Below are 25,601 nucleotides of genomic sequence, written 5' to 3'. Positions count from 1 at the left end.
TATTTGTTCTTTGAAGTTTAAGTCAGAGGAAACCTGCTACTTATGTACTTACCAGCGGACTCTCAAAACGAATCAATGCTGGGAGTTCAAAGTGACCTTAAGTTGTCTGTTTGCATTTCCCCTGACACCCTGCATTTCATGGCCAGCTGAACTGAGCTGAAAATCTGAATCCATTGCCAACCTGTGCTTGAGGTCCTCCTTGCTCTTTGTTTTTATGCTCTATAACACCTAAACAAGGAAAGAGCCCAGAAACTGGAGCTCAGTGAGTTTCAAGGACCCTTCCAAGATGCACGGGGTTGGAAGCAGTGCTCAGGCAGGTACCCACAATGCCTGACCTCATGAGCTGCGCTATTTTTCTTAAGCTTTCCCAGGGTCCCAATGAGCAAATACAATGCTTTGTATCTGAAAATGCCATTTTTGGCAATGACTAATGTAACACCAGAAGTACCAGGAAGGGCCACTATTTTTCATATAGCTACCTCTCCCCCCCCCCAGTAACTACTTTTGTTCCCACCACTCATGCTGTTTTCTCTGCCCCTCTTTCTGGATAAATAAGAATTAAATAAATAGAATTCATCTCCCACAGAGGCCCCAGAAGCTACTCTGACTCACTTTCTAGAGCACAAAAAGATTGTGGATGAAGAGTTCTCCTTTGCGCTCGCTGGTTCTCACAGAAGTCTGCCGTGATTCTATTCTTCAACCGCCTTCCATTTCTCTTAGAGGTTGCAGACAGACAGACAGGAGGAGAAACTTGCACCACTCAAATGTGTTTTTCCTACATTCCTTAGTGGGAGTGTCCTGAGTGTGTACTCTGTTAGTCCTGGGGATTCTGGTGGGCACAGACCACACACAGCTGCCTTCAGTGCAATACAAGGCTAAGTTCACATAGAAAGACAGGCCTGGGCATCATTATATGCACAAGAAAAAAAAAAGAATGTGGAGTTACACCTGTGTAGGGTCTATTTCCATCATCATCGTCTATCATGGCGATGACTATCATAATCACCACCACCACCATCCCCACGATCATCAGCATCACTCTGTCACCATCATCATTATCATCATCACTGCCACCACTACACTTGTTACCATCATCACTATCATGTTCATCTTCACCATCACTACCATCGTCATTATTACCACCACCATCATGACCACTATCACCTTGGTCATCATTATCACCATCACAATTATCATGATAAGTAATATCATCGTCATTTATTGCCAATTCCAGTCGCCTCATGCCTGGGACAGCGACTCAATACTTTGTAGCAGACATCTGTCATGTGACCTAGTTTTCACTCCCTCTTCTGGAGAGCACTCGGATTCCCTGATCAGAGTGGTCACCGCCTATAGTTGGTTGATCTCTTTGCTGTAGTAAATGGAGAGGCTGGGCCATTAAAAAGGGTAGTGTGCATTCTCATGCTCTGGCATGGCCAGTGTACCCCAGCCATGCCCAAATGATGTTCCCTCTTAGGATGTAGGAGTTTAACAGATGCCATTAGGCATTTACAGGATTGGTCTGGACATGTCCTCCTCTTCATTAGAGCCCTGACCCCAATTTTAGAAGAAAGAAATGCCTTGCCTGTGTGTCCTTCATAAAGGTAATTTTAGGTGCTAACTCTCCTTACAAAAGCCATGCCTGTCTCCCCTCCACTCCTCAAAGCTGGCAAGGAATTATTCAAGGTCAGGGGACTTAGCGAGGGCCTTTGCAGGATACAGCAATGGCAGGGCGCTGATGAGAGACTCATGATGACAAGTGGGAGAGGTGCATGTCCACACCAGCTTCTGGGCCCCAGCTCTGTCAACACTCCTCCTCCGTTATTAATTCTTGAGTCCCTCAGTAACTACCCAGGAAGCCTTTACTTAACTTTTGTTAAGTTAGTCATGGTGTAGACTACAACTAGAAATATTCTGGGATGCATCTTGGTTTCCTCCACCTTAACTAGAACAAGAGATTTCCTGCTAGATGGAGGTCAACTCATAGGAACCCTGGGAGAATGAATGAAGGCAAGGCCAACTGCAAAGCAACGCATCATTTTCTAAAGCCCCAAGTCCTCTGCAAAGTAGCTTGCCACCTGTGATGGCTGTTCTTGGTTGGCAGCTTGACTACATCTGGAATTAACTAAAACCCGAGCAGTTGGGTACACCTGTGAGGGAGATGTTCCTTAATAAAATTATTTGAAATGGGAAGAGCTACTTTTAATCCAGATCTTTTGAGGTGAGGTGGAAAGATCCACCTTTAATATAGGCCACACCTTCTGCTGGCAGCCTATACGAAGGACATGGAAGAAGGAAGCTTGTTCTCTTTGCCTGCTTGCTCTTGCTCCTGTGGGCAAATGCATGCCTTCATTTGTATTAGAGCCTACACACTTTATGGGGATTCTGGTGTGTACAAAGATGAAGACCAGCTGAGACATTCAGCCTCGTGGACTGAACAGCTACTGGATTCTTGGACCTTTCATTGGTAGACAGCCATTGTTGAACTAGCTGGACCCCAGCCTGTAAGCCATTCTAATAAATTCCCTTTAAATATAATTATTCTGTATGCATGTGTGTGTGTTCTATAGGTTCTGTTCCCCTAGAAAACCCTGACTAATAAACCACGCAAAAGGTATCCCAGACACATCCCAATCATGACTCCCTAATCACAGGTCAAATAGTGTTTCTCCATGCCCTTGCTTTTTCTTTTATAGGTCTTTTCTTGGCAAGAAAACCCACTGAAACGGCTTAATTCAAAGAAATTTTCATATTTCAGCTTTAATTAACATTTATGTGCATCCCTGCATTTTTTATGTATGTGTGTGGGGGGGGGGGGTTGCACACACTTGTGCATGTCTGTGCATGAAAGGCAAGAGATCTGCCTCAGGTGTCGTTTCTTGGGAGCTAACTACCTTACTGAGATACTCTCTCCCACTAAACGTGAGGCATGCTAATTCAGCTAGATTAGCTGGCCACCACCATACATGAGGTTTTTTTTTTCTTGCGGGTGCCAGGGATCAAACTTGGTGCCTTGTATTCATATGGCAGACTCTTTCCTATATGAGCCATCTCCCCATTTCCCATAGCGTCTTAAATCTGACAGAGTGGTGGGTACAAGGCTGTCAAAGAGCTCTTGGGCATTTAGTATTTCAAAGTGCAGAGCCCTCTGCAGGCTGTAAGTGGTCTTTGATAATGATCATTATCATCAAGTGGAATCTCTTCATTCAATAGACTTGAGAATGGCCCTTGGGAAAAGCCCTGCTTTGTCTTAGTTCTGCCTTTTATAGCTCTGGTCTCTGTCCCCTTGGCATTGAATAAATATTTGGCTCCAGCCCCATTCCAACCTGAGGATCAGGGCTTTCTAGAAATTCAGTTTCTATGCAGGAAAGATAAAGGGACAGCTGGTGTAGAGGGACAATAAGGGTCCCTGGGTTCATCTCCAGTTTGGCATTTGGGCAATCTGAGTTTCTGAACCCTATGTTCTATGGGGAGAGAGATGGGAAAGAGAATGGTGAGTGGGACCTCAGAGCAAAGGGCACAAGCGCTGTGGGTGCTTCAGCCATTCATGGGAAGGAAAACATTTTCTGAGATTTAAAGGAACGTGGATGTCCATGAAATGAAAGTGCTTTGCTTTTCTTCTACAACAGGGGCTTTCAAGACTAGAGCAGCAGGGTTAGAAAGATTTTTATAAGACAACCAGCTGTCTATTGGGGCTTTCTTGTTCTCAGGTAGAATCACCCCTGCACCCCTACACACACAGAGAGAGACAGAGCCAGAGAGATACAGAGAGAAAGAGAGAGAGAGCACTCATTAAAACGTACTTATAATTTGGTACCCAGAATAGAAAGTCTACCCCCTCAGACATTCTCCACAGCATCTCTTATGAGGTCACCAACACAGATAAGCCTAACCCTATTTGTGGAGATTCAAATGACAATCCCACCCCATCACCAGGTTCAAGCTTAAATTGTCTACTTAAATAAACAGATTAGGTCCATTTGAGATTGGAGTATATTACTCCAATGTTTAGCAGGCAGACACCAAAGCCCAGGGAACATCATAGAAGAGGAGGCACGAAGGAGGTAAGAAGCAGAAGAAGGGGCGGAGAGCTGTGAAATGCTGTGGTCTGAGCGTGACATGGCTGCTGCCCCCATGAGGATGTGGTTACCTGTACAACTTCAATGTAGTCAAAAATCCCAGCATGAATGAGGTTGACCCCTTACTGAGGAACTAGTAGCAGCTGGGGGAAGGAGAGCCACTTTTGTTTTTTTTTTTTTTTTTTTTTGAGGATGATCTTAGTGGTAGCTTTCTCTAGCTCCAGTGGATGACACCACCCTATGCGCATATGATGTTGGGAGGGTGAATGTTGTGGGGATATGTGGAGAGTTGAAAGGGGAAATGTAGAGTAGATACATTTCATTAAATATAATGTAAAAATAATTACCAAAAAGAAAAAAATCTTAAAACTAGATTAATAATGAATGGATTCTAAATAAGTGTATTTTTTCTCTGTATCTGAAATCACCTAATCTGTGACTTACAACTAGAGCTAACAAGCCTACAAGCATGCTCTGTATTAGTTTCTGAATGTGCAAAGGCCTAAGCCTAACCCCATGGGCTCTGTGGCCCAGCAATGGGGATGCCTCTTGGGTTTATTGGAGAGCTAAGATAGCTGTTCCCTCTAAGGACTCCAGGGAACATATTTACTGTATCACAGATGATGACAGGATAACAAGCTTTTGTGAAGCACACAAACACACAAAGAGGTGTTTCCAGAAAAGCCTAGAAAACTAGGGGACAGTGAGATTCCTCCTCTGGCCCAGGAATCCAACCACCAGTCAGTGAGCAGCATGAAGACCCAAGAGAGGATGGTATGTATTATAGCAGAGGCCCCCTTTTATTATTTATTTTTACTTTTATTTTATCTAGCTCTCTCTCTCTATCTATCTATCTATCTACTTATTTATGCAGACAGGGTTTCTATGTAGCCCTGGCTGTCCTAGAACTCACTATGTAGACAAGGCTGGCCTCAGTGATTTTCATCTGTTTCTGCCTCCCAAGTTCTGGGGCAAGAGCAGGTACCACCATGCCTGGCTTTTTTTTATTTTTTAGGTTTATTTATTTCTGTATTTTATGCATATGGGTACTTTGTCTGCATGCACATCTGCACCCCAGAAGACAGCATCAGACAGTTGTCAGCCTCCGTGTGGGTGTGGGTGCCGGTGCCAGGAATTGAACTTAGGACCTTTGAAGAGCAGTGAGGGCTTTTGATCACCGAGCCATCTCTCCAGCCCGAGCCCTTCCCTCTTTCTAAAGCCATGGTTTCTAAACAAAGTAGTTCCTCTATAATCGGGTACCTTTAAAGATGTTACATAAGGCTGTTGAATTTGGAAGTTGAAGCACACACTAGCAGAGCATGGGGAGGGCTTGTGGCCAGCCGCAGCATAATCTGCCAGACAGGGGCAAAATGAAGCAGAAGTGTGGCCACAGCTCTACAGATCTCTCTCCATCACCCGCCCCTTTAGCTAATCCCCAGATGCACAAAACACGAAGCCAAGGTTTTTTACCTTCCAGTTTTAGCCAAATTCAATCATTAGACAAATGTTGTTCACTAATGTCTACTGCTTCAGTCAAAATCATAAAAGGAACCCCCGATGCCAGTTCAGAATTAACTCAACTTAAATTTGTGAGTTAAAGCAAAAGAATGACTTGCTTCCTTCAGCTCACCACCCCTAAACAAAACATAAGAAGAGAGTGGAAGAGAGAGAGAGAGAGAGAGAGAGAAGAGAAGAAACAAAGAAAGGGAGAGGAGCTAGAGATCTAGATGCTGAAATCAGGTTAGTAGCTAATGAACGTGAAAACCCACAGGCAGCATGGATCCCACATGCAGTTACATTCATATTCTCAAGTGTCACAATAAAATTAATATTTTGGGAGCTGGAGAGATGGCTAAGGAGTTAAAAGTACTTGATGCTCTAGCAGAGGACCACAGTTCAGTTCCTGGCACCCTCATCAGACAGTTCACACCATGGATAACTCCAGATCCAGGGGATCTGATGCCCTTTTCAGGGATCTGTGGCCACTGCACCCATATGGTATGCACACACAAACACACTCACACACACAGAAGCAAAGATAAAACTAAATTGAAAAAGCAAGAAGAAAACAAGTAATGTGTTGCACAGCAGGCCAAGTCACGTCATGCTGAGAGACACTGCTTTTCGGCCAACAGTATTTGTCCCAACTAATTAATACAGTCAAATTCACCTACATTGAACATGGAGCTAAAGTCTTTAGTTATATCACAACTGACACAGGCAAGTTCTTTTTACATACTGTATTCCAAAAAGAATTTCAGAGCGTTTTTCTAAAGTGTACAGTGCTTCCTTTAAATGTCTCCTCTTTGCTACAACCTTACATAAGACACCCAAGATCCTACCGTATATTCTCCACCCTTTATGCTCTTTTATTTCTTTTTTAAACAGCATATTCTATTTCCAGGGAGAAACAAAGTGATAACTTTAAGGCTGGTACCACTTTATACTTAGAGCCTGCCTGTCTGGAATAGATTCTGAGTTGGCAAAGCCATGTTCTCCTTCCTCCCTGACAACTGTCGCAACTGAGTTTGCAGTTTCGCTGAAACTGTGAGGTGTTTAAAGACCTAATTGTGAAGTAGCTGATTTGGGGAACCTTCAGTGGCCTGAAGCTTGTCAGTAAACCCTCCACAAAGGCCAAGGGATCCCAACAGCCTCCTTGACTCTTCTGTGACAGCCTGGATGTTTCATTAATATTAAAAAGAATGTTTGATGGTTCTGGAGAGTTGGGTCAGCAGTTAAAAGCCCTTGCAGCTCTTTCACTGTACCCTAATTCAGTTCCTAAAATCCACATTTAAAAACCATCCATTACTCCAGCTCCAGGGTGATCTGATGCCCCCCTCTGGCCTCTGCAGGTACTGCATTCATATGCATACACTCAAACAGATACATACACACAATTAAAAATAAAATAAATATTAAAAAAATAAAGACTATTTTCTGAGCTGATGAGATAGCGTAGTCAGCAAAGTGTTCACTGTGAAACCATGAGGACTTGAGATTGATTCCCAGAATGTATGTAAATCAACAGGGTATAGCAATAAAGATTCGTGGTTCAGTGACCAGCAATGCTACAGGGTAGAGAAAAGAGGATCCTAAGGTCTCACCGGTCAGCCAACTAGCCTAACCCGCAGGTGCCAGGACAGTGAGACACCTTTTCTCAAATCCAGAGTGAGCATCATCTGGGGAAAGACAAGAACAGTTGACCCGTGTCCTCCATATTCATGCACCTGTGGACATGGTCACCCCCACGACACCATGCCCATTCTCGAGTAACCAACTGGAACCATCAAACTAGCCCTTATACTTCACGGGCACGTGAAGATCTACAGGCAGATCCTCGCTAGAGGCGTAACAGCGTGGCTGGGCCCCCAGGGCTGCCGCAGCCAGATAAGAGAACCTGCTCACCTCAGTGTGAAGCGATCCTCCGTGCAGTTCCTGGAGACGGAGATGGGGAAGGTGAGCACATCTCCTTGTCTCACAGTCTTGGGAACATAATGAACGGCCACGTTGCTATCCAAACGCAGATCCCTCAAAGGCGGATTGCTGGGGGTCTCCCGAAGAAAGACACTCCCAATTCGGTGCAAAGGGGGGCTAGATTCATCGACATCATTGTGGCCCGCCGCAGCGCCACCACCCTTCCTCAAGTCCTCCTTGGCACAGTCACCTCGCTCATCCCCTGGCTGAACGGCATAATACAGTTCCACGGGGCTCCCCTCTGGCTGCTCTGTGGGCCTCCTGCGCCCGGACACCACCGTCGGGGGATTGAACCAGCCCGGCAGCATCTCCAGCTGGGCCACGCACAACCCCAGGGCCCCACCCAGACGGCAGCTGCCCCGAACCTCTCTGGTCTCTCGGAAAGCAAAGACCCTCAGGCAGGGCAGCTTCTCGTCCCTGCGGTCATCCCAGTCTCGGCCCACGATGTGGAAGAGCACTTGCACTTTGGGATGGCTCAGGTAGACTTTCTCCTGGAGGATGTAGGCCTTCAGCCTCCAGTTCAGAGAGAATGCGTTGGTGAATCCGAATGGGTTAGAAGGCAGCATCAAGTCCTGGGGCACTACCTGCTCCAGGGAGAAGGGCCCGTAGCTGGCATTGAGCACCGGCAGCCGCTTGGACTTGTAGATCAGGAAGGATTCAACCCGAGACTGCAGGCTGGAGTTGCGCATGATGTCCTGGTTGGCCTCCTTCAGGAAGAAGGAGACATCGGCGTTGTTGATGTGGTACGTCACCGGGAGGTAGGTGGGAAGCAGGGAGAACCTCTGGATGCTCTCCAGGATCCCTCGGCCTTCCGTCACTGTTGGGAGGAACCGAGGGCAGGTGTTAGCGATCCTGGGACCCCGGATTTATAGACTTGGAGGGTACGTCGGTAACTACCCACCACCCCCACCTTTAGACCCATGATGCAATTATGAATTATCCAGTGTTTCTTCTTTGAATCAAATCAGTGTATGGAAAATACACGTAACAGGGTTGGGTAGATGGCTGGCTCAGTTGACAAAGTGCTTGCCATGCAAGCAGGTAGAAAGAAATACCAATTTCCAGAATCCCTATTAAAAAAAGGAGCTGAGCAAGCTGGAGAGATGGCTCAGCCGTTAAAGACTGAGCTCACAAAAAAATAAAAATAATAAAAAAAAAAGGACAGTGTTGCATGTCAGTTTGCCTGTGTCCAGGGCTGGGGAGATGGAGACAGGAGAGTCCCCTGTCTCAAAAACTAAGGTAGGGAGAGATTGTAGATGATTCCTGATATGGACCTCTGGCATTTTAGTTTTTTTTTGTTTCTTGGTTTTGCTAGAGGGGATGTCAGTAAGGGTTGAAAAAGAACTACCATCTCATCAAATAAACTATGGGTTTTCCCTTGACCAATCAGGTAGAACAAACTGGACTGGGAGTGACCTTTTTGCCCCCATATGTCCAGAAATGACAAAAGATGTAGCAAAAAGACCACAGTCACATGCCATACCTTCTGGAGTGAATCGAAGGGTAGAGAGAGGAGAAGTGGAACCTGAGTTGGCGAGAGACCTCCAGAGACAAGAAAGAGGGTGACCACACCATGCTGACCACAGGGTCCTTTGAGTAGCCTGGACCCTCAAGCCAAGAATATGAGGCAGCATGTACCTTTCATTACACTCATGACCTGTGAAGATCGTTCTGCTGCCAATGAACAAAAAACATTTTTTCTTTTCTCTTTAGGGAACATATTCTCCCTCTGGGGGTTAAAAAAAAATCCAACATGTTATTTTTACAGTTTGCCTTATTTTCCATAATAAAAAATCCAGACAAAGAAATTACACAACCCACAGCAGCCATTTAGAGAGCTTTGGAACAGGAAGCTACTGGCTTGAGTAGCCCTGACAGTCCAGGCACAGCTGTACCAGCCTTGCTGCAGGCCACAACAGTACCAGTCACGTGATGATCCCTGGTTCTTTGGAAATGTCACTGACATCCCTCCAACAATCTGCTTCAGCGTCAGTGGCCCCTGTGAAAGCACCCCCAAGCACAATGCCATCTCAAGTCTGGACCTACATCTATCAGGCCCATCGGGGACAGACTGTCCCTGGATTTGCCACTTGCAGCTCGTGGGACAATCAGCAAGGCACTGACCTTATTCACTTCAGAGAGTAAACCAAAACTGCTGTCCAAGTCTGAGAACACAGAAGCATGCTGCAAACAAGTTTACATCTATTCCAGGTTGACAGACACCTGTATTCAAGCCCATTTACACAAAATGACAAAAATCTCTTGGTATAGTGTCACCAAGCTCAGGGCAGGATGAGTCTCCCCTTTATGTTAAGACGAACTATCTGGAACTGTTAATACATGCATACTTGGGCTGGCCCAAACAGTAATTCTATAGGTTACACCCTAACTGATGTGAATTTCTTTTCCAAATATCAAAATATACAAACTGGGAAGATAACTCGGGGGATTAGGTATTTGTGAGTGTAAGGCTGCAGTTCAGATTCCCTTGAACTCATATGAAAAAGTCAGAGGGACGTGGTGGCCTGTCTGTAATCCCAGTACTTGAAAAGTAGAATCAGGAGATCTCTGGAGGCAATCTGGCTACCTAGGCCAGGTATTAGCATACAGGCAATTTAGCTAGCCTGACCTCAGGGTCCTAGAGATTGCTCAAGTCATCGCCGGCTGCCGCCATGTGCGCCACGTGTGTGTGTGAGATATAACGGCATCTGCCACCCCAGCTCTATCTCTCTCTATTCCAGCTTCTCTCTGCTCTGTTCCGCCTCTCTCTCTCTCTCTTTTTCTCTTGCTCTCTCTCTCCTCTCTGTCTCTCTTTGCCCTCATGGTTCACTCACTGAATCTACCCACCTTCTCCAGGCCCTCACTCTTCTCCCTTCCTCCCCCAAAAAAAACCTTCTTTATACCAGACATGTTGCATGAAGTAATTCCTCGGTGAGGGGCGTTACACCTTGGCACGGACCCGCCATGGTACCCTCCCCGACGGTCCCCTCCCCCACCCACTGCATCATTACAGATCATAACGCTGGGGAAGTTAGTGGGTGCCACTTCACCAAGAAACCCTGCCTTGGTAAGGTAGACAGCAATGGAAGAAGACACCAACAGCAAGCCTGTGCACATCCAAGCACGTGTGCCCACATACTTATCAACACGTACATACACACACGGAAACATTTGTCTTAAACATCAAGATTCCATGAATGTTGAAATTGTGACTCTCAACTTGAGGGATTTAGAGTTGCCGTGGACGTGGTGTCTGTAAGGATGTTTCCAGAAATGTTTAACAGAGGGAAGACCCACCCTAAGTCCCATGGGCTTAGAAAAAAGAGTGAGCCGAGCACTGGCATTCATCTCCCTCTGTTTCCTGACCGTAGATGCAACGTGACCAGCTCTCCCATGCTCCTGCCACTATGCCTTCTCACAGTGATGGACCATGAGGCCGCAAACTGTGGGTCCAACTAAACCTTTCCTCCCTTAAGTAGCTTTTGTCTGGTGTTTTGTCACAGAAATGTGTAAAGTCACTAACATAAGCCTAACAAGATGCCTTACCCAGTGAAGTGCTTCGTGTTTTAATGTTTCTGGAAAAGGTTCCTGATTTGTGTTTTCCCCCCAAACCTGGCTTTCCTTATCTAAATGTCAGCACAAAGAACAAGCAGGCATCTTCTGTGAGTTCTCTGAGAGGATCTTCCTGCTTCCTCCCTCCCCTTGGATGCATTCTCCTTCCCCTCCTTCCTCCCTTCTCTCTCCCCCACAACAGCCCTGTTACAATCCCATCCTGCCCCTGGCTATGTCTGCTGTAAAACCGATCTTTCTGGAGCACTGATAGCACACCTCATGTGTGTGGGGACTCAGGGTCCAGTCCCCACATGTGTCCTATACAGCACAAATATCCCACATCTCTCTGAGCTTCTCTGTGAATTTCTACAGACCAGCAGGGTGCATGACGTTTTATAGGGGTCTCATGTGTCCCCCCTTGAGGTCTTAAGGGGCGCATCCAGCAACAGGCACTCAGTAAATATTTGATAACAAACGAACAGGCGGGTATGCAAACAGGTTAAATGTTTTGCAAGACCTTTTCTTCACACCATGACTGTAATCAGGATTGCCAATGCTTCCATCCCACTGAAAGCACCACATAATCCCGCTGACAGGGATTTGGGAGAAGAGGACCCTCCCTGGGCCATGAAATTCCTAAAGGGACACCTTACATCCAAGGTTCCTCTTGACTATTCAAAACACATCTGACACTTCCCAGAGCAACTGCCTTGGGCAGCCTCAAGCCAGCTCACCATGCAGTCTAGAAACTGCCAAAAGGTCAAAAGTGCAAAAGAGAGCAGGACGGGCATCAGCACTGGGCACCCAGGCCTCCCGAACCTCCCTGTTGAACATCTGACCCTGCTGCTCAGGGACACAAAACTTAATTGTGCAGCTAATTACACAGCACCAGGTCAACCACACTGGGTCCTCTAATACTATTCAGGAAAATAGTAAAGCAAGAAAAGGTCACAGCCGGGCATCGGAGGGGAAATAACTCCAGCTTCAGCTCTCGAACCACCATGGTGAAAGATCCGATGCTTACAGCCTACAAATGTCTCACCAAGACCCACAGCCCCCAGGTGGCTTGCTTTTCTTTCTCCCTCCCTGTCCTAGTGCCACCTCACAGGTCTATGGCAGAAAGGCTTTGTTTCACCTTTGTTTACTGCTCACAGTCTACCATTGGGGGAAGTCAAGAGAGGACCCTAGAAGCAGGAACTTAAGCAGTGGCTATGGGACAACCTTGCTTACTGGCTTGCTTGGCCTGCTTTCTTTTTGTTGTTGTTTGTTTGTTTGTTTGTTTTTGGTTTTTTAAGACAGAGTTTCTCTATGTAGCCTTGGCTCTCCTCTGGGTAGACCAGCCTGGCCTCGAACTCAAACAGATCCACCTGCCTCTGCCTCCCCGAGTGCTGGGATTATAGGCCTGCCGCACCACGCCCTGCTCAGCTTGCTTTCTTATACCATCCAGGACCACCTGCCCAGGGCAGCACCACTCACAGGGGCTGGGCCTTCCCACATCAATCATTAATCACAAAAATGCTGGTCCACGGGCCAACATAATGGAGAGATTCTTCAGGTGAGGTTCTCTCTTCTAACCACCACAATCCCCTTTTCTTTTTTCTTTTGCATGTGTCTGTGTATATTAGGTATATATGGTGTGTGTCTGTGTGTTTGTTTGCATGTATGGGAGGATATGTGTTTATACACATGTGTGCAAAGGCCTGAGGCCCGCAGGAGAGTCTCCTCAATCATTTTCTACCAAGGTCTCTCAGATGGCCCCAGAACTTGATGGTATGTTTATATAGCTAATTGCTTGCTTTATCTTCTGCACAGCACACTTGCAGGCCAGCCTCCAAGCCCACCCAACACTTCTATGGCATCTGGGATCCTAACTCTCCTCTTCAAGCTTCTGTAGCAACTGAAGCTTGAAGCTCCTTCCTAACTGAGCCCTCTCCACAGGCCGCTCCCTCCTTCACTTCCTCCATATTTCTCCATCCTTCCTTTCTACTCCCTTTCCATATCTCTCTCACTTTTTGCCTCTCTCCCTCTCCACACCTTATAATCTACAAAATGGCAGCCAACTCATTTTACAATGCCCAGAATTGTTACTGTGACACCCACTGCATTCCAGTTCCCAGAAAGACACCTTCTATCACCTAAGAATGCTGTCTTATTTCACATAAAAATGAGCCAAGTGTCTGCCAGGCATGGTAGCATAGGCCTTTAATCCCAGCACTCAGGAGGCAGAGGCAGGCAGATCTCTATGGGTGCAAGGCCAGCCTGATCTACAAAGTGAGTCCAGTACAGCCAGGGCTACTGAGAAAAATTCTTTCTTGAAAAACCAACCAAAGAAACAAACAAACAAAAAAGCCAAGTGTCAAATAAGGAGCAGAGCATAGTAACAGCAAATGAGTGGGCCATTAGGACAAATAATCAGCTTTCATTTGGGCATCATGGCTGTGATATAATGGGACGTGTCCTGCTCACCAGGGGCAGTCATAGACATTTTATATTAATCTTTACACTGTTGAGACAACACTGCTTCCTCAAGTAATACATATAAGAAACAAGGAAGATGGCCACCCAAACACAGAACTCTATTCTTCCCTTTGATGGTCCGAAAGGAACAACTTGGGGAAAATGTCTGTAGATAAAAGACCAGCTGGGGTAAGCTAGGAGGTACAATCTGGGTCCTGCACACTGTGAATTCCTGAGAAGCCGGTAGGATTCACACATCCCATGCAGAGAACAGCACAATCCAGGTTTCCTGACACACACAAGGACCCAGTTCTGGTTCAGTTTCTGGTAAGTACAAATCCCCCATGAGGCAAGCTGACAAAGTCAGGCATGGTGATCCACACCTGAAATCCCAGCACTCAGGGAGGCTGAGGCAGGCAGATCTCTGTGTGAGGCTATTCTGTTCTACAAAGTGAGTCCAGGACAGCCAAGGCTCCACAGAAAAACCCTGTGTCAGAAAAAGAGAGAGAAAGAAAAAGAGAAAACAAATATAATACATAAATATCACTTTCCTGTCGTCTAAAATGCAGTAAATATGGGACACCTCATAATTTTGGTCCTAATCCTGGCAGCCCCTCTCATGTTGTGTTCAAGAGTCAATCTGACAGAACTGTCTGGTTTTGTCAGAGCAAAGGCCTGAGCCACCTGGAGAACCTATCAGTAACTCAGTTTCCTCTGTCCTATAGAAGAAATGGGAGGGGGGTTTACAGATTTGTGGCAATTGAGAGGCTTATAGAATCCATCCCCCATGGATAGAAAGAGAGAGATGGGGATCCAACCAGTTTACCATCATCTGAGTCAGAGACTAAAGGTCATGCTACTCAGGATGCTCAACTACCAGGGCTTTTTCCTGAGTTTTGTCCTCATCAAAGGCAGCATTGATGTAGGACAGAAATCTGCCACAGGTCACAATCCATCACTGAAGGAAGTCAAGGCAGGATCAGATGCAGCAAGCATGACGAACACTGTTCATCAGTCTCATGCTCAGATCGCTTTCTTATACAGTACAGATCTAATACCTAGGGATGGTGCCACCCACAGGGGGCTGGGCACTCCCATGTCAATCATCAATTAAGGCAATAACCTCAGCAGACACAGACATGAGCCAATCCGATCTGAGCAACTCCTTAATTGAGGTTCCATCTTCCCAAGGGGCTTGATATGGGCTGGGTCAAGTAGACAACTGAAGCTAACAAGGACACACAAGAGGTTAAAAGATTCCCATGTAACAGTATCATCAACCCACAGCCAGCATTTCAAAGCCATGGCTCTTCTCTGCCAGGAGCATCTGAGCCTTAAGGACATGCTTACCCATACACCCAGGCCACTGACTCAATGTGATGGAAACAGCAATGACTCTAACAACTGTGAGTGGGGACATGTGCAGCCCAGTAGGTCCCCTACCCTATGGGGATTTGAGGAAGAGAGGGTAAAACTCCAGCAGGAGATCTGGAAGGGTGCAAGAGCAAGGAATGTAATGTTCCTCAGCTCAGCGTCTAGAACCTTCCAGGTCACCCCATTCTCCATTCTCAGCCTGGGGACAGTGCTTTTCCACTGCCCATGACATTCCCTCTCTCCTGCATGTCCTTCCATCCCACCAGGCACTCTTTCTTCCTTAATCAGACCTCAGAGAAAACAGCTTCTAGGCCTTTGCCATGTTAGGGGACCCCTTTATGGCTCCTCCCCAATCACACACACACACCCATGGGTCATCCTCACTCACCTCTGCCCAACCAGCCTTCCACCTTGATGCAGAATATCCGATATTTCTCTGTTTGGGTGAGTCACACTGGAGAACCTGGAGTGTGCCAGTTCCCTTTACCCTCCCTGGAGAATTATTCATACAGTAACAGCACATTTGCTAACCCCTTGTTTGGTGGCTCCTTGGCCATGAATGAAGAAGGCAAGCCTCTGAAGGCCTACTCAGGGGGGCATTTTTCTTTCCCTCACTTCACAGTAAGTAGGACCAGAGACAGTAGGTGACTCATCCAAAACCACACAGGTATCAGATCGTCTAAATCAAACTGAGCGCTAAGCAACTTGGCCCTCGATGAGCTGCTATGTGATCTCAGAAGCTATTTTGTTCTCAAGCATTTTGCATTTTTAAATAGTAATTTAAGTAGTATTCCACCCAAAGAGCACAAACCCAGGGAACACCCAACTACACAAACACATACAACACACCACATACTTAAACACATATAACACACATACCACACCACACACATTACATAACACAAACTATATGGCACATACAAATATACGCACCACACTATACACCAACACACATAGATTACACACTACACACGCCACACTACACACAAATGCACACAAACAGAATACACACATTATATACACACGTTTATACATACTATACAACATGCATGCACAAGCACACACACAAGGTATCATGTTGCAGTGCCATGCAGAATAAACATATGTTCTCCCAATCTAAGGGCCTCAGATGTGGGCAATGTAGGTAAAAGTTAGGCCACCCCCAGGCCTTAGGTTGAGAGTGAGGATGGCACGTTCTGATACCTCATCTCTGCCATAGGGTGCTCTGCCAGTGTAGAGGTGGTGGACACACTTGGGCCATCTAGTACCCTTTAACTGAGAAAGCACCAGCCCAGCCAGTCACAGTCTGTCTGGAATCCCCAGAGCACAAGGTGAGAAAAGACTTCTCCACGGCCACCCTGACCCTAATCAGAATGAGCTCACAGATGGGGAACGGCATGGTTAGTGTAGACACTCTCCTGAACCACTAGATTCATTGAAGAGAGCTGGTCTTCAGCTCTACAGACAGCTCTGTAGGTTGAATAACGAAGGAAGCTGGTGCTTTACGTAAGCCTCTCAGGGTACACAGTGAGGAAGGCAACCCACACAGGGCGTAGCCCCTGCCACTGTACGTTTCAGTGTGCAGAGCATCCTAGCATCGCAAGTAACTTGCTAAAAACGCGTGTCTCTGGAGGCTGAAGTTATATATAACAAGGTCAAGTACATTCCTGTCTTAATTCCTCCACTGGGCTTTTTACAAGTGTCAGTGTCACACTGTGCTGCAGATCCAGGGCCCTCGGGAGCCATGTCTGTTTAGCCTCAGGAGGCTGAGGCTCTGTAGGAAGGGGAAACTGCAGAGCAGACTAGGAAATGAACGCTTGCAAGATGTTTCCACACATCTGTAAGCACCATGAAGAGCCCAGAACAGGTTCGGAGAAGAAGGAAAGTGGCTAAGTTTTCAGAGATCTTCATGTCTCCACGGCCTACCCCACCACAGATGCACTGAGATTTCCAATTTTTGCAGTTTCTGAGGATCTGAACTCGTACCTGTATGCTCACCCAGCAAGTTTCACCGGCTCTTCCAAACACTGAGTTCCCCCTCCAGGTACAGTTTCCTTTTAAGCATCAATGCAGATAACACCAAATCTGTGTAGTGTCCATAGATCCCAACACCACACAGAGCATCCAATCCTTATGTGAAAGCTGTGAAAACAGATACTATATGCTCTCATCACTACCTCTAGCCACCCCACCCAGGGAATAGAGACACTTGGGTCTGAGAGCAAAGGCTCCCCTCTAATGCAGCTGGTGATTATATGTACACAGAGGACACTCAGGAACAGTAGTTCAGTCATGTGGAGCTGACATTATTGCTCAAAGGTATAATCCCCCAAGACACCAAAAACAGAAACAAAACAAAAACGATAAATTAAGTGTGGAGTGTGAATGCACTGGCCACATAGGTCAAGGATCTGCCAGGGAAGTGAGTTATGGGCACCCTCTCCATGAGAGGGTAAGGACCAGGCTCCATTGATAATCAAAGTGGCCACACAACACTGGCATTTTGTGTGTGTATAGGGAAATGTAATAGTCTCTGAATCACGGGAAAAAAGTTGACAAGAATCAGATACAAGGCTCTCTTCTCAGAGCTCAAGGGATGCATGGAGAGTCGCTGTTCCTGGAAAGGACCATTCAACAACACACAAAATAGCTTGCATGTCCTCTTCTGCTTGCCTATTTATGTCATCTTACAAAATTATGTACTTGCAAAATTAAATGTTTCGAAAATGTTCTGTGCAGTGCCAGTTGTAAAGAGAAAAATTAGCAGCCAGTCAAAGATCCCATGAGAAGTCTACACAAACAACCACACCGAGCTCCAGACCACTGCAGGAAGAGAACCTGAAGTTTCTTGCTTTGGATGGGAAAACTTTGTGGCTGAGACTCCCAGAAAAACAATCTCTACCTGTGTTAACTGTCCCACAAGACTGGCTGACTGGTTAGAACACCAGTGAGCACAAAGATAAAGGGCCAAATTATCTTAAGCTACGTTAGCACCCCAACAGCCATTTATTGCCAGCCTCTGTGTGAGATAGCATCTTTTCTTTTTTATTACACAAACTTATTCACAGCATAAGATTTCAATTGTCTAAATGCAGGCGTCACTGTACTCTTCTAAATAACTTCTAAGAAACCCATTGATCACTCCATATACCTTATTCATACTTAATAAGTGAATTGTTTGTGTTACTTTATTCTTTTTTTTTTCTTTGTGATGCATCAGGTCAATCTTCTAACAAACAGACCCCTACCTTCTCCCAACTCCGAAGCTAAGATTGCTGTCAGATATGCCCGAGGTCAATAGCAGAGATTTCCCTATCTACCCTAGGTTTTCTAAATGAACTTGAAAAGTATCTTAATTCATGACTGCCTTTGTTCTATTATTTTAAAAACTTCATGAAATAGTTCTACTGGGATGTAGAATTTGGGGGAACCTTGTCCTAAGTCTGAATTCTGTCTGTTTGCTTTTGTTTGTTTTTGTTTTTCTAGATAGTGTTTCTCTGTGTAGCCTTGGCTGTCCTAGAATTCACTCTGTAGACCAGGCTGTCCTCGAACTCACAGAGATCAGCCTGCCTCTGCCTTCCAAGTGCTGGGATTAAAGGTGTGCACCACCGCCCTGCATAATGTGAATTCTGAGGCTGAGATAAAACACTAAACACAACCAACTAGGGGCTGAGGTTTGGCTACGGCTTATAGCTCTAATACATCGTGGGGAAAAGTTGTGCAGGAACCTGGACACTGCATACAGGCTTGCTCCCTTTAGCTTTCTCAGCCTGCTTTCTTATATCCAAGGACACTTGTCTAGGCGTGAAACAGCCCACAGTGGGCTGGGCCCTCCCACATCAATTAGCAGCCCAAACATGGTAACCACAGACTTTTGCACAGGCCAGTCTGATGGAGGCAATTCCTCAATTCAGATTCCATCTTCCAAGGTTTCTCCAACCAGTGTTGACAAACAACAACAAAAGCTGAACAGGCACAGATCGGAATCTGTATCCAGTTTGTGGCCACTCATACTCGATTCCAGAATAAACTTTCTTAATTCCCCTCGAAATGAACGCTGTGGGCTTGTTTGTTTCTTTGTTTGTTTTGTTCTTTGTACCTACACCCTTGTCTAGCTCCATCTCTCCTGGGAATGAAACTTTTAAAAAGAAAAGAGGAAAAAAATGGGGAAATAGAGGGTGCTAGAGGCTGACACAGGCCAGCTGTCAGTGGCCCCAGGCCCGAACTAAGCATCTTGCCTTGGCGTCATCAGCGAGAATATAAGGTGAGCAGAGGACTCCATGCACACATCTACTACCTGACTGTAGATCTGGAAGCCATTAGGAAAGTAGCCTGATGCCCAGCACTCTTCTGAAACCTCTCAGCATACAGGAAAAAAAATAATGTCATTAAGTGGCTTTATATTAAAACTATCGGACTGTCACATCTCATCAGTATTTAAATTGTTTATATTCATATTTAATTTGTTCAGGGATTGAGCAGCTTAAAAAAATAAACACAAACAACTGTCTCCTGTGTTTGCTGAGGGCAAAGTCATTTGGAGTGATTTAGCCCATACACCATATTTCCGAAAAGGATAAAGGACAGAGCAGGAGAGAAAGGGGGAAAGGACGGGGATGAAAGGAAAGGGTAGTCACATGCAAGAGGGAATTTCTTATTAGGAACAAGACAAAGGACCCTTTTCTATAGTATACCTAAGACCAGGCAAGGTTTCCAGCTTTTTCCAATGTGGTTTTGTTTTGTTTTGTTTTGAGACAGGGTGTTACTATATAGCCCTAGACTGGCCTGCACTCTCCATCCTTCTGCCTCAGCCTCTTGAGAAGTAGGACTGTAGGTATGTACCATATCACTTAGCCCGCAGCTTTTCCAGTTCTGAAGTGAAGGAAGCTGTGTTACACTTTGAAAGGTGAACTGACATTACTACAAAAATCATTTGCAGACACACAAAAACATTTCACCATAAAGGGGGACTTGCACCCACATAATTCAACATCTCTACTCCACAGAAAGTCCTGCCTGTCTAGCCTGTCCTTTGAGAAGGTTCTAACGCCTCTCTTGTATAAGCCATGTCTGCTCTATGTCTATATACAAACCATGATTTTACCCTCTTATGACAATTATCTTAAGCAGCAAAAAATAAAGATACTGGGGGATCTGTGGACTCAGGCCTGTGAGGAAGTCAGGTGATAGGTGTTTCTATGCGTTTCATGGCTGCATCTGCACACTGTCTATGTCTGTGCCTCGACTCCACTAGGGGAATCCAGTTAGGGATATTCATATGATAGGGGTGGAGTAAAAAAAGAGACACAGGGTCACAGAGACAGAGGAGAGAGACAGAGAACAAGGGGAGAGGAGGCAGAGTGGAGAGGAAGAGCATCATGTCATTCACCAAGCTATGAGACCAGACTCCAAACAGACACCAGTTTCTCTGAAGGGGACTATGTCTACAGACTTACAATGATCACCCGTCAGCCGGGTCACATTTTGAACATGGTGCGTTCTGTCGACTTGGTATAACCTAGAGTCACTGGTTAAGAGAGTCTCAGTGAGGGATTCTCTAGATCAGGTGGGCACGTCTGTGGGAGATGTCTTCAGTGCATTGACTGATGTAGGAGGACCCCGTTCAAACTGGATGGTACCATTCTCTAGATCAGCAAACCTCAACCTGTGGGCCGCAAACCTTTTGGGGGTCCGCCGACCCTTTCATAGGGGTTGCCTGTCAGCTATCCTGCATATCAGATGCTTACATTACCATTCACTACAGGAGCAAAACTATAGTTATGGAGTGGCAACGAAATAATTTTATGTGTGTGGGTCACCACAACATGAGGAGCTGCATTAAAGAGGCACAGTAAGAGGAAGGTTGAGAAGCAGTGCTCCAGAATGTATAGAAAAGGAGGAAGTAAGCACATGGATACATATGAATGCATGCATCCATCTGGCTTCCACGTTTCTGCCACTTCAATTTCCTCACAATGAGGGACTGTAACAGGATCCTGAGGCAATTAAACCCTTTCTCTCTTAAGGTGCCTCTGTCAGGGTGTTTTATCATAGTGACAGGAGACTAAACTAGGGCATACACCTTCCTGTGGCTTCCTTGTTTCATATCTGGGGATCTAGCAAGCAGAACCAGACAGATGCAGCTTGCAGGATAATACGAAGACCCTGACGTATCCCTCTAGAATCATAGACCCAAATAAACTCTATAAATTGCCTTGGTCATGGTGTTTTTATCACAACAACAGAAGAGTAATTAATACAGTGCCCCAACACCAAAGCCAGTGTGGACATTTTTTTCACACACCTGGAGAACAGCAATTAGTACAAGGGTACTGGCTACACTCAAGCGGATGTCCCTAGCCACCATCCCTGAACAGCAATGCATCCTTAACTCAGGAATACAGAACAACACCAGAGAGAATCCTAACTATAGCTGGCCATTTGCCCAAGACTGGCATGCCACCCCACATACATCCATGTCTTAATCCCTTAATCTGTGGATCTGTTATCTCATGTGGCCACAAGGTTCCTGAGATGTGATTAGGAGATGAATACAGGAGGATTTACCTGGATTAGCTGGGAAAGAGGTTCTGTCATGCAAGGTCCTTGAACTGGACCTTGGAGGCAGAGGAAGATGGAGCCCAAACAGCTGTGTTGAACCACTGGGTGTGTGGTGACTTCTGACAAACCCAACAGAATGTTGAAGTGGTACCAGCTTGCAAAGGCTTACGATTTTTATATGATCACATTAGTGCTATGCTGTACATGTGAAACATCCACCAAGAACCTATGTGTTGAGCGCTTGGTCTCCAGCTGGTGGTGCTGGCAGGGGTGATGTTGTGGGATCATTACAAAGTGGGACCTACTCGGAATAATTTTATCATCAGAAACGAAGCTGTGGGGTTCAGATGCCTGAAGCTGCTTTTACGGATGATTCCTGATCCCAATCCTCCCCACCCCCAGATTTGAGCAAGCAGGCTTGTGCTTCTGATGCCACAGGCATTAGCCACTTCTGCCACCAAGCCTTTCTGCCATGATGAATGGCACCCTTAAAACCTGAGACAAAATGAACCCTCTTCCCTTAAGTTGCTCCTTGGAAGGTATCTAATCATAGTGACCAGATGAGTAACTAAAACACATTGCATCTTGAGGTGAAAAGGGAGCTGGCAAATGTGGCAGGTAGAAGTTATTTTCTCAAAGCTCAACAAACGTATCAGACATCTTTGTGTTGGAAGTATCGTGCTTCCGAGGCCACCGTGGTCCCATGGTAGCTAGTATAGATCGCTGAGTGGAATACTGACCCGTGCTAACCCTATGAAGACCAATCATGCAGTTCATGGGTTATGGCAGCCCTGAGAGGAAAGGATGCCATCACCTAGAAGGCTTTTCCATCTAAAAAGATGGGAAGAACAGACAGCTTTGAAAGAACAGCAGGGATCTAGCTTCACATGGCTGTGAAGACCCATCACTCCAAACCTCCTGATAGATGCCATGTAGCTCTCTCCTATTTCACACGTGTAGGCTTTTTAGTGCAATGTAAAAGTCTGCAGACATCCCCAGAGAGCATTCCGTATAGACTGCCTTTGCAGTTCTGTGCTTGATCTCACCCAAAAGGCTGAGAAGTTATTGCTTGTCTTTTTTCTGTAAAAAGTGTCAGAAAATCTAAAGGTAAGCAACTTAAACAAAGCAAGGAATTTATTATACCACAAAAACCTAAGAGCCCAGAGGGATCTGGGGCTTACGTCCTGGGCTTGCCTCTCCCACAGTGGCTCACTTATCAGGGCAAGCAGTTTATGCTACATAGCCCTAGAGGCCTGGGTGCACCCCAGCTCCTGTGAGGACCCAGGCCTGTACACAGTAGCTTGTCTCTTGTACTACTCTGGACATGAAGATCAAGGGGTCCACACTGCTATGGGGCCATCACTAAACGTAAGGTACAGAAAAATGGGCTGTGACCATCGCCAGTCATAGACACCTCACCACACTGTGGGCTGCACCTAGACTTTGACTAAGGAGTGTGAAAGGGAAGGAGCCTCTGGGTGTGTGGTACAACAAACATAAAGGCCTGGTGCCTCATGACAGTGAGGGTTTCTTCCTAGTTAAGGCAAGAAGAACATCATAAGGCATATGATTCTGCTTTAGTCAGTCGCACTGCCTGCCTGCCTGTTTGCCTGTCTCTGTCTGTCTGTCTCTCTCTCTTTCATAGGGTTTCATGCAGCCCATGCTGACCTTGAACATCCTGAGTATCCACAGATGGCTCTAAATCTTTTGTTCTCCTGCCTCCACCTCCCTTGTGCTGGGTGCATCCCATACCTGTTGTACATGGTGCTGAGGATGGAGCCCATGGATCTGGTGTGTATGTGTGTGTATGTGTGTGTGTGTGGCAAGCCCTCTGCAGACTGAGCCACATCCCCAGCTCTGCAACTCACTCTTTGGGATGCTGTGTCAGCATTTTCATTTTGGCTCTCTTTGGACATCTGTTAACTTTTAAATGGGTCCTATAGGGACAATGAAGGAGAAAGGAAGGGGGCTATCTATTGTGTGTTTGCAAGCACCTGACTCTGTTACATCATCAAGTGTTCCCAGAGTGCTTTGCTGTGCAAGTCATTGTCCCCAGTTGATGGGTCATCACCTGGCATACCCATGTGCTGGCATTTCTTCTTACTGATGGTATGGCTTTAGACAAATGGCTCAACTATACTTGTCCTCCAGTCTGTTCATCTGTAATATGAGGTGATCCTCATAGCTGCTTCACACAGTTATTGGGCAGATGATGTGAGTTATTCCTATAAGGACGATTAGCCAGCATATAATCAACATTAATACTATCAGACATGGCAACCTCTGCATTCTAATGAGAACCCACCCAGAGCTGCCTGTGCCCTCTAGACCAAACCTGAAGATAAAGGAGAAAAATAAATCCACTCTGAGGCAGTAAAAGAAAAAAGAGTGTGTCTCTTCCAACAGGAAACAAACTCGCTGTAACATAAAATACAACAATACCTGGTGAGTGCTGGATTGAAGTACTCAATGAGAGAATTGAGTAGTGCGCGCGCGCATGCACGCGCACACACACACACACACACACACACACACACACACACACTTGCCATGAGTGACAGAAGCAAGGGTATCTTTGTCACTTAGTTTTGCACCAAGCCCTCATGCAGGAATGCCGATCTGGGCTTCCAGAACTACGTGAAAAATTCCCATCTGGAGCCCTCTTGTTCACGTGCTGGAGTCTATCAACACCAGAGCCTCTCTGAAAATGTGAAGTAAATTACTTACTGTACTGGAGAGCACTCACTTCAGAGCCCTCCTTTCTGTGGAAACACAGGCACCCTCCATTGTGAGAGACTTCAGGGTTACACCTTCCCGTGATGAGGTTATTTCACACTCACAAGGGAAATACATTGCTCTCCAACGAGCAGAGTCTTTTGAACTAAGCTTTCCTTGGTTGTCTATCTGCTGCCTTTGTCAAGCTACTTAATGGGCGCTATTTAGCATTCAAATTTTATAGCCAGTCACCTGGTACCTTATTCAACTAAAAGGGAGAAAAGAGAAATCTCAAGTTGAGGGGGAGTCTAGAGTGCATTTTAGGAGACAACATTGTGCTACTGATTTCTCTCAGGGATGGATTTCCATAGATAAGGAGAACACCATCCAAGAGAAAACTGAGAGGTGACATCCCCTGTGCCCAGCAAATAACAACACTATTCTAAACTGAAATAAGATATTGAAATAACTGTGTTCTGACATCACAGGGAGAAAGGTGTGTTCCTAATAAAACTGTCTGTGACTCATAGGCTGGAAAAAGCAATGGAAAGGCATTAAGTCAGAGCCCTGGTTAATTACAGCATGCTGGTGGGTCGCACCCAAGGGTCTAGACCCTGCCTGGCATTGTTTGGTTGGGGTGTTTTCTATGGGTATTGGTGAAATGGATATAATCTCTTTTACACGATGACTCAGAAATGTATTTAAAAGTTGAAAACTTTATCCAGCTGAATTACTGTCAAAGACATCCTGTCCATCAAATATATCTGTCCATCAAAGACAATTTTTGTCCAAAGACATCCTGTCCATCAAAGACATCCTGTCCATCAAAGATATCCTGTCCATTGAAGATAGCCTGTCCATCAAAGACATCTTGTCCATCAAAGACAGCTTATCCATGATTTGGTGGATGTTAAGGTACCGAGGATGAATTTGCTGATGCTGAAATGGTCCGATTGTGGCTTGAACCCTGTCTATCAAACATACAGTTGGTGGTCCACTGCCCTGTTGTCACGGTAGACATGGTAACAACGTGGAAAGATACTATGGACTATGGATTCTCTAGATAAGTGATTCTCAATCTTCCTAATGCTGCGACCCTTTAACACCATTCCTCATGTTGTGGTGACCTCCAACCATAAAATTATTTTGTTGCTATTCCATGACTGTTGTAATGTGAATATTTACTATGCAGGATATCTGATCTGTGACTCCTATGGGAGTCACAACCCACAGGTTGAGAACTGATGCTCTAGATGCTAATAAGAGGCCTCAGAAATGAGGGAGAACCATGGCAGCAAACAGGGAGGCAGCGTCACTTACAGTACACGCCATGCGTCTATGTGGTGGAACCACAGAAACAGAACCCAGAAGATGCAAAATGGGGTTGGA

At 45.8% G+C, this 25,601-nt stretch overlaps 1 protein-coding gene across 2 annotated transcripts in view; it reads right to left on the bottom strand.

Moving 5' to 3' along the window:
- The window catches only part of Tmem132d (transmembrane protein 132D), a 605,099-nt gene that overhangs the window by 447,770 nt on the left and 131,728 nt on the right, over nucleotides 1–25,601 (bottom strand). For both annotated transcript variants that reach the window (XM_060382291.1, XM_060382292.1), the window contains exon 2: nucleotides 7,485–8,370. In XM_060382291.1, coding sequence (XP_060238274.1) covers nucleotides 7,485–8,370 — 886 coding nt within the window. The remainder of the gene's footprint in view (nucleotides 1–7,484; nucleotides 8,371–25,601) is intronic.

Source organism: Meriones unguiculatus, chromosome 4 (assembly GCF_030254825.1).
Source record: "Meriones unguiculatus strain TT.TT164.6M chromosome 4, Bangor_MerUng_6.1, whole genome shotgun sequence".
Taxonomy (NCBI): Eukaryota; Metazoa; Chordata; class Mammalia; order Rodentia; family Muridae; genus Meriones; species Meriones unguiculatus.
The sequence above is the reverse complement of the archived record's forward strand: the minus strand, read 5'-3'. Positions and strand labels throughout refer to the sequence as shown.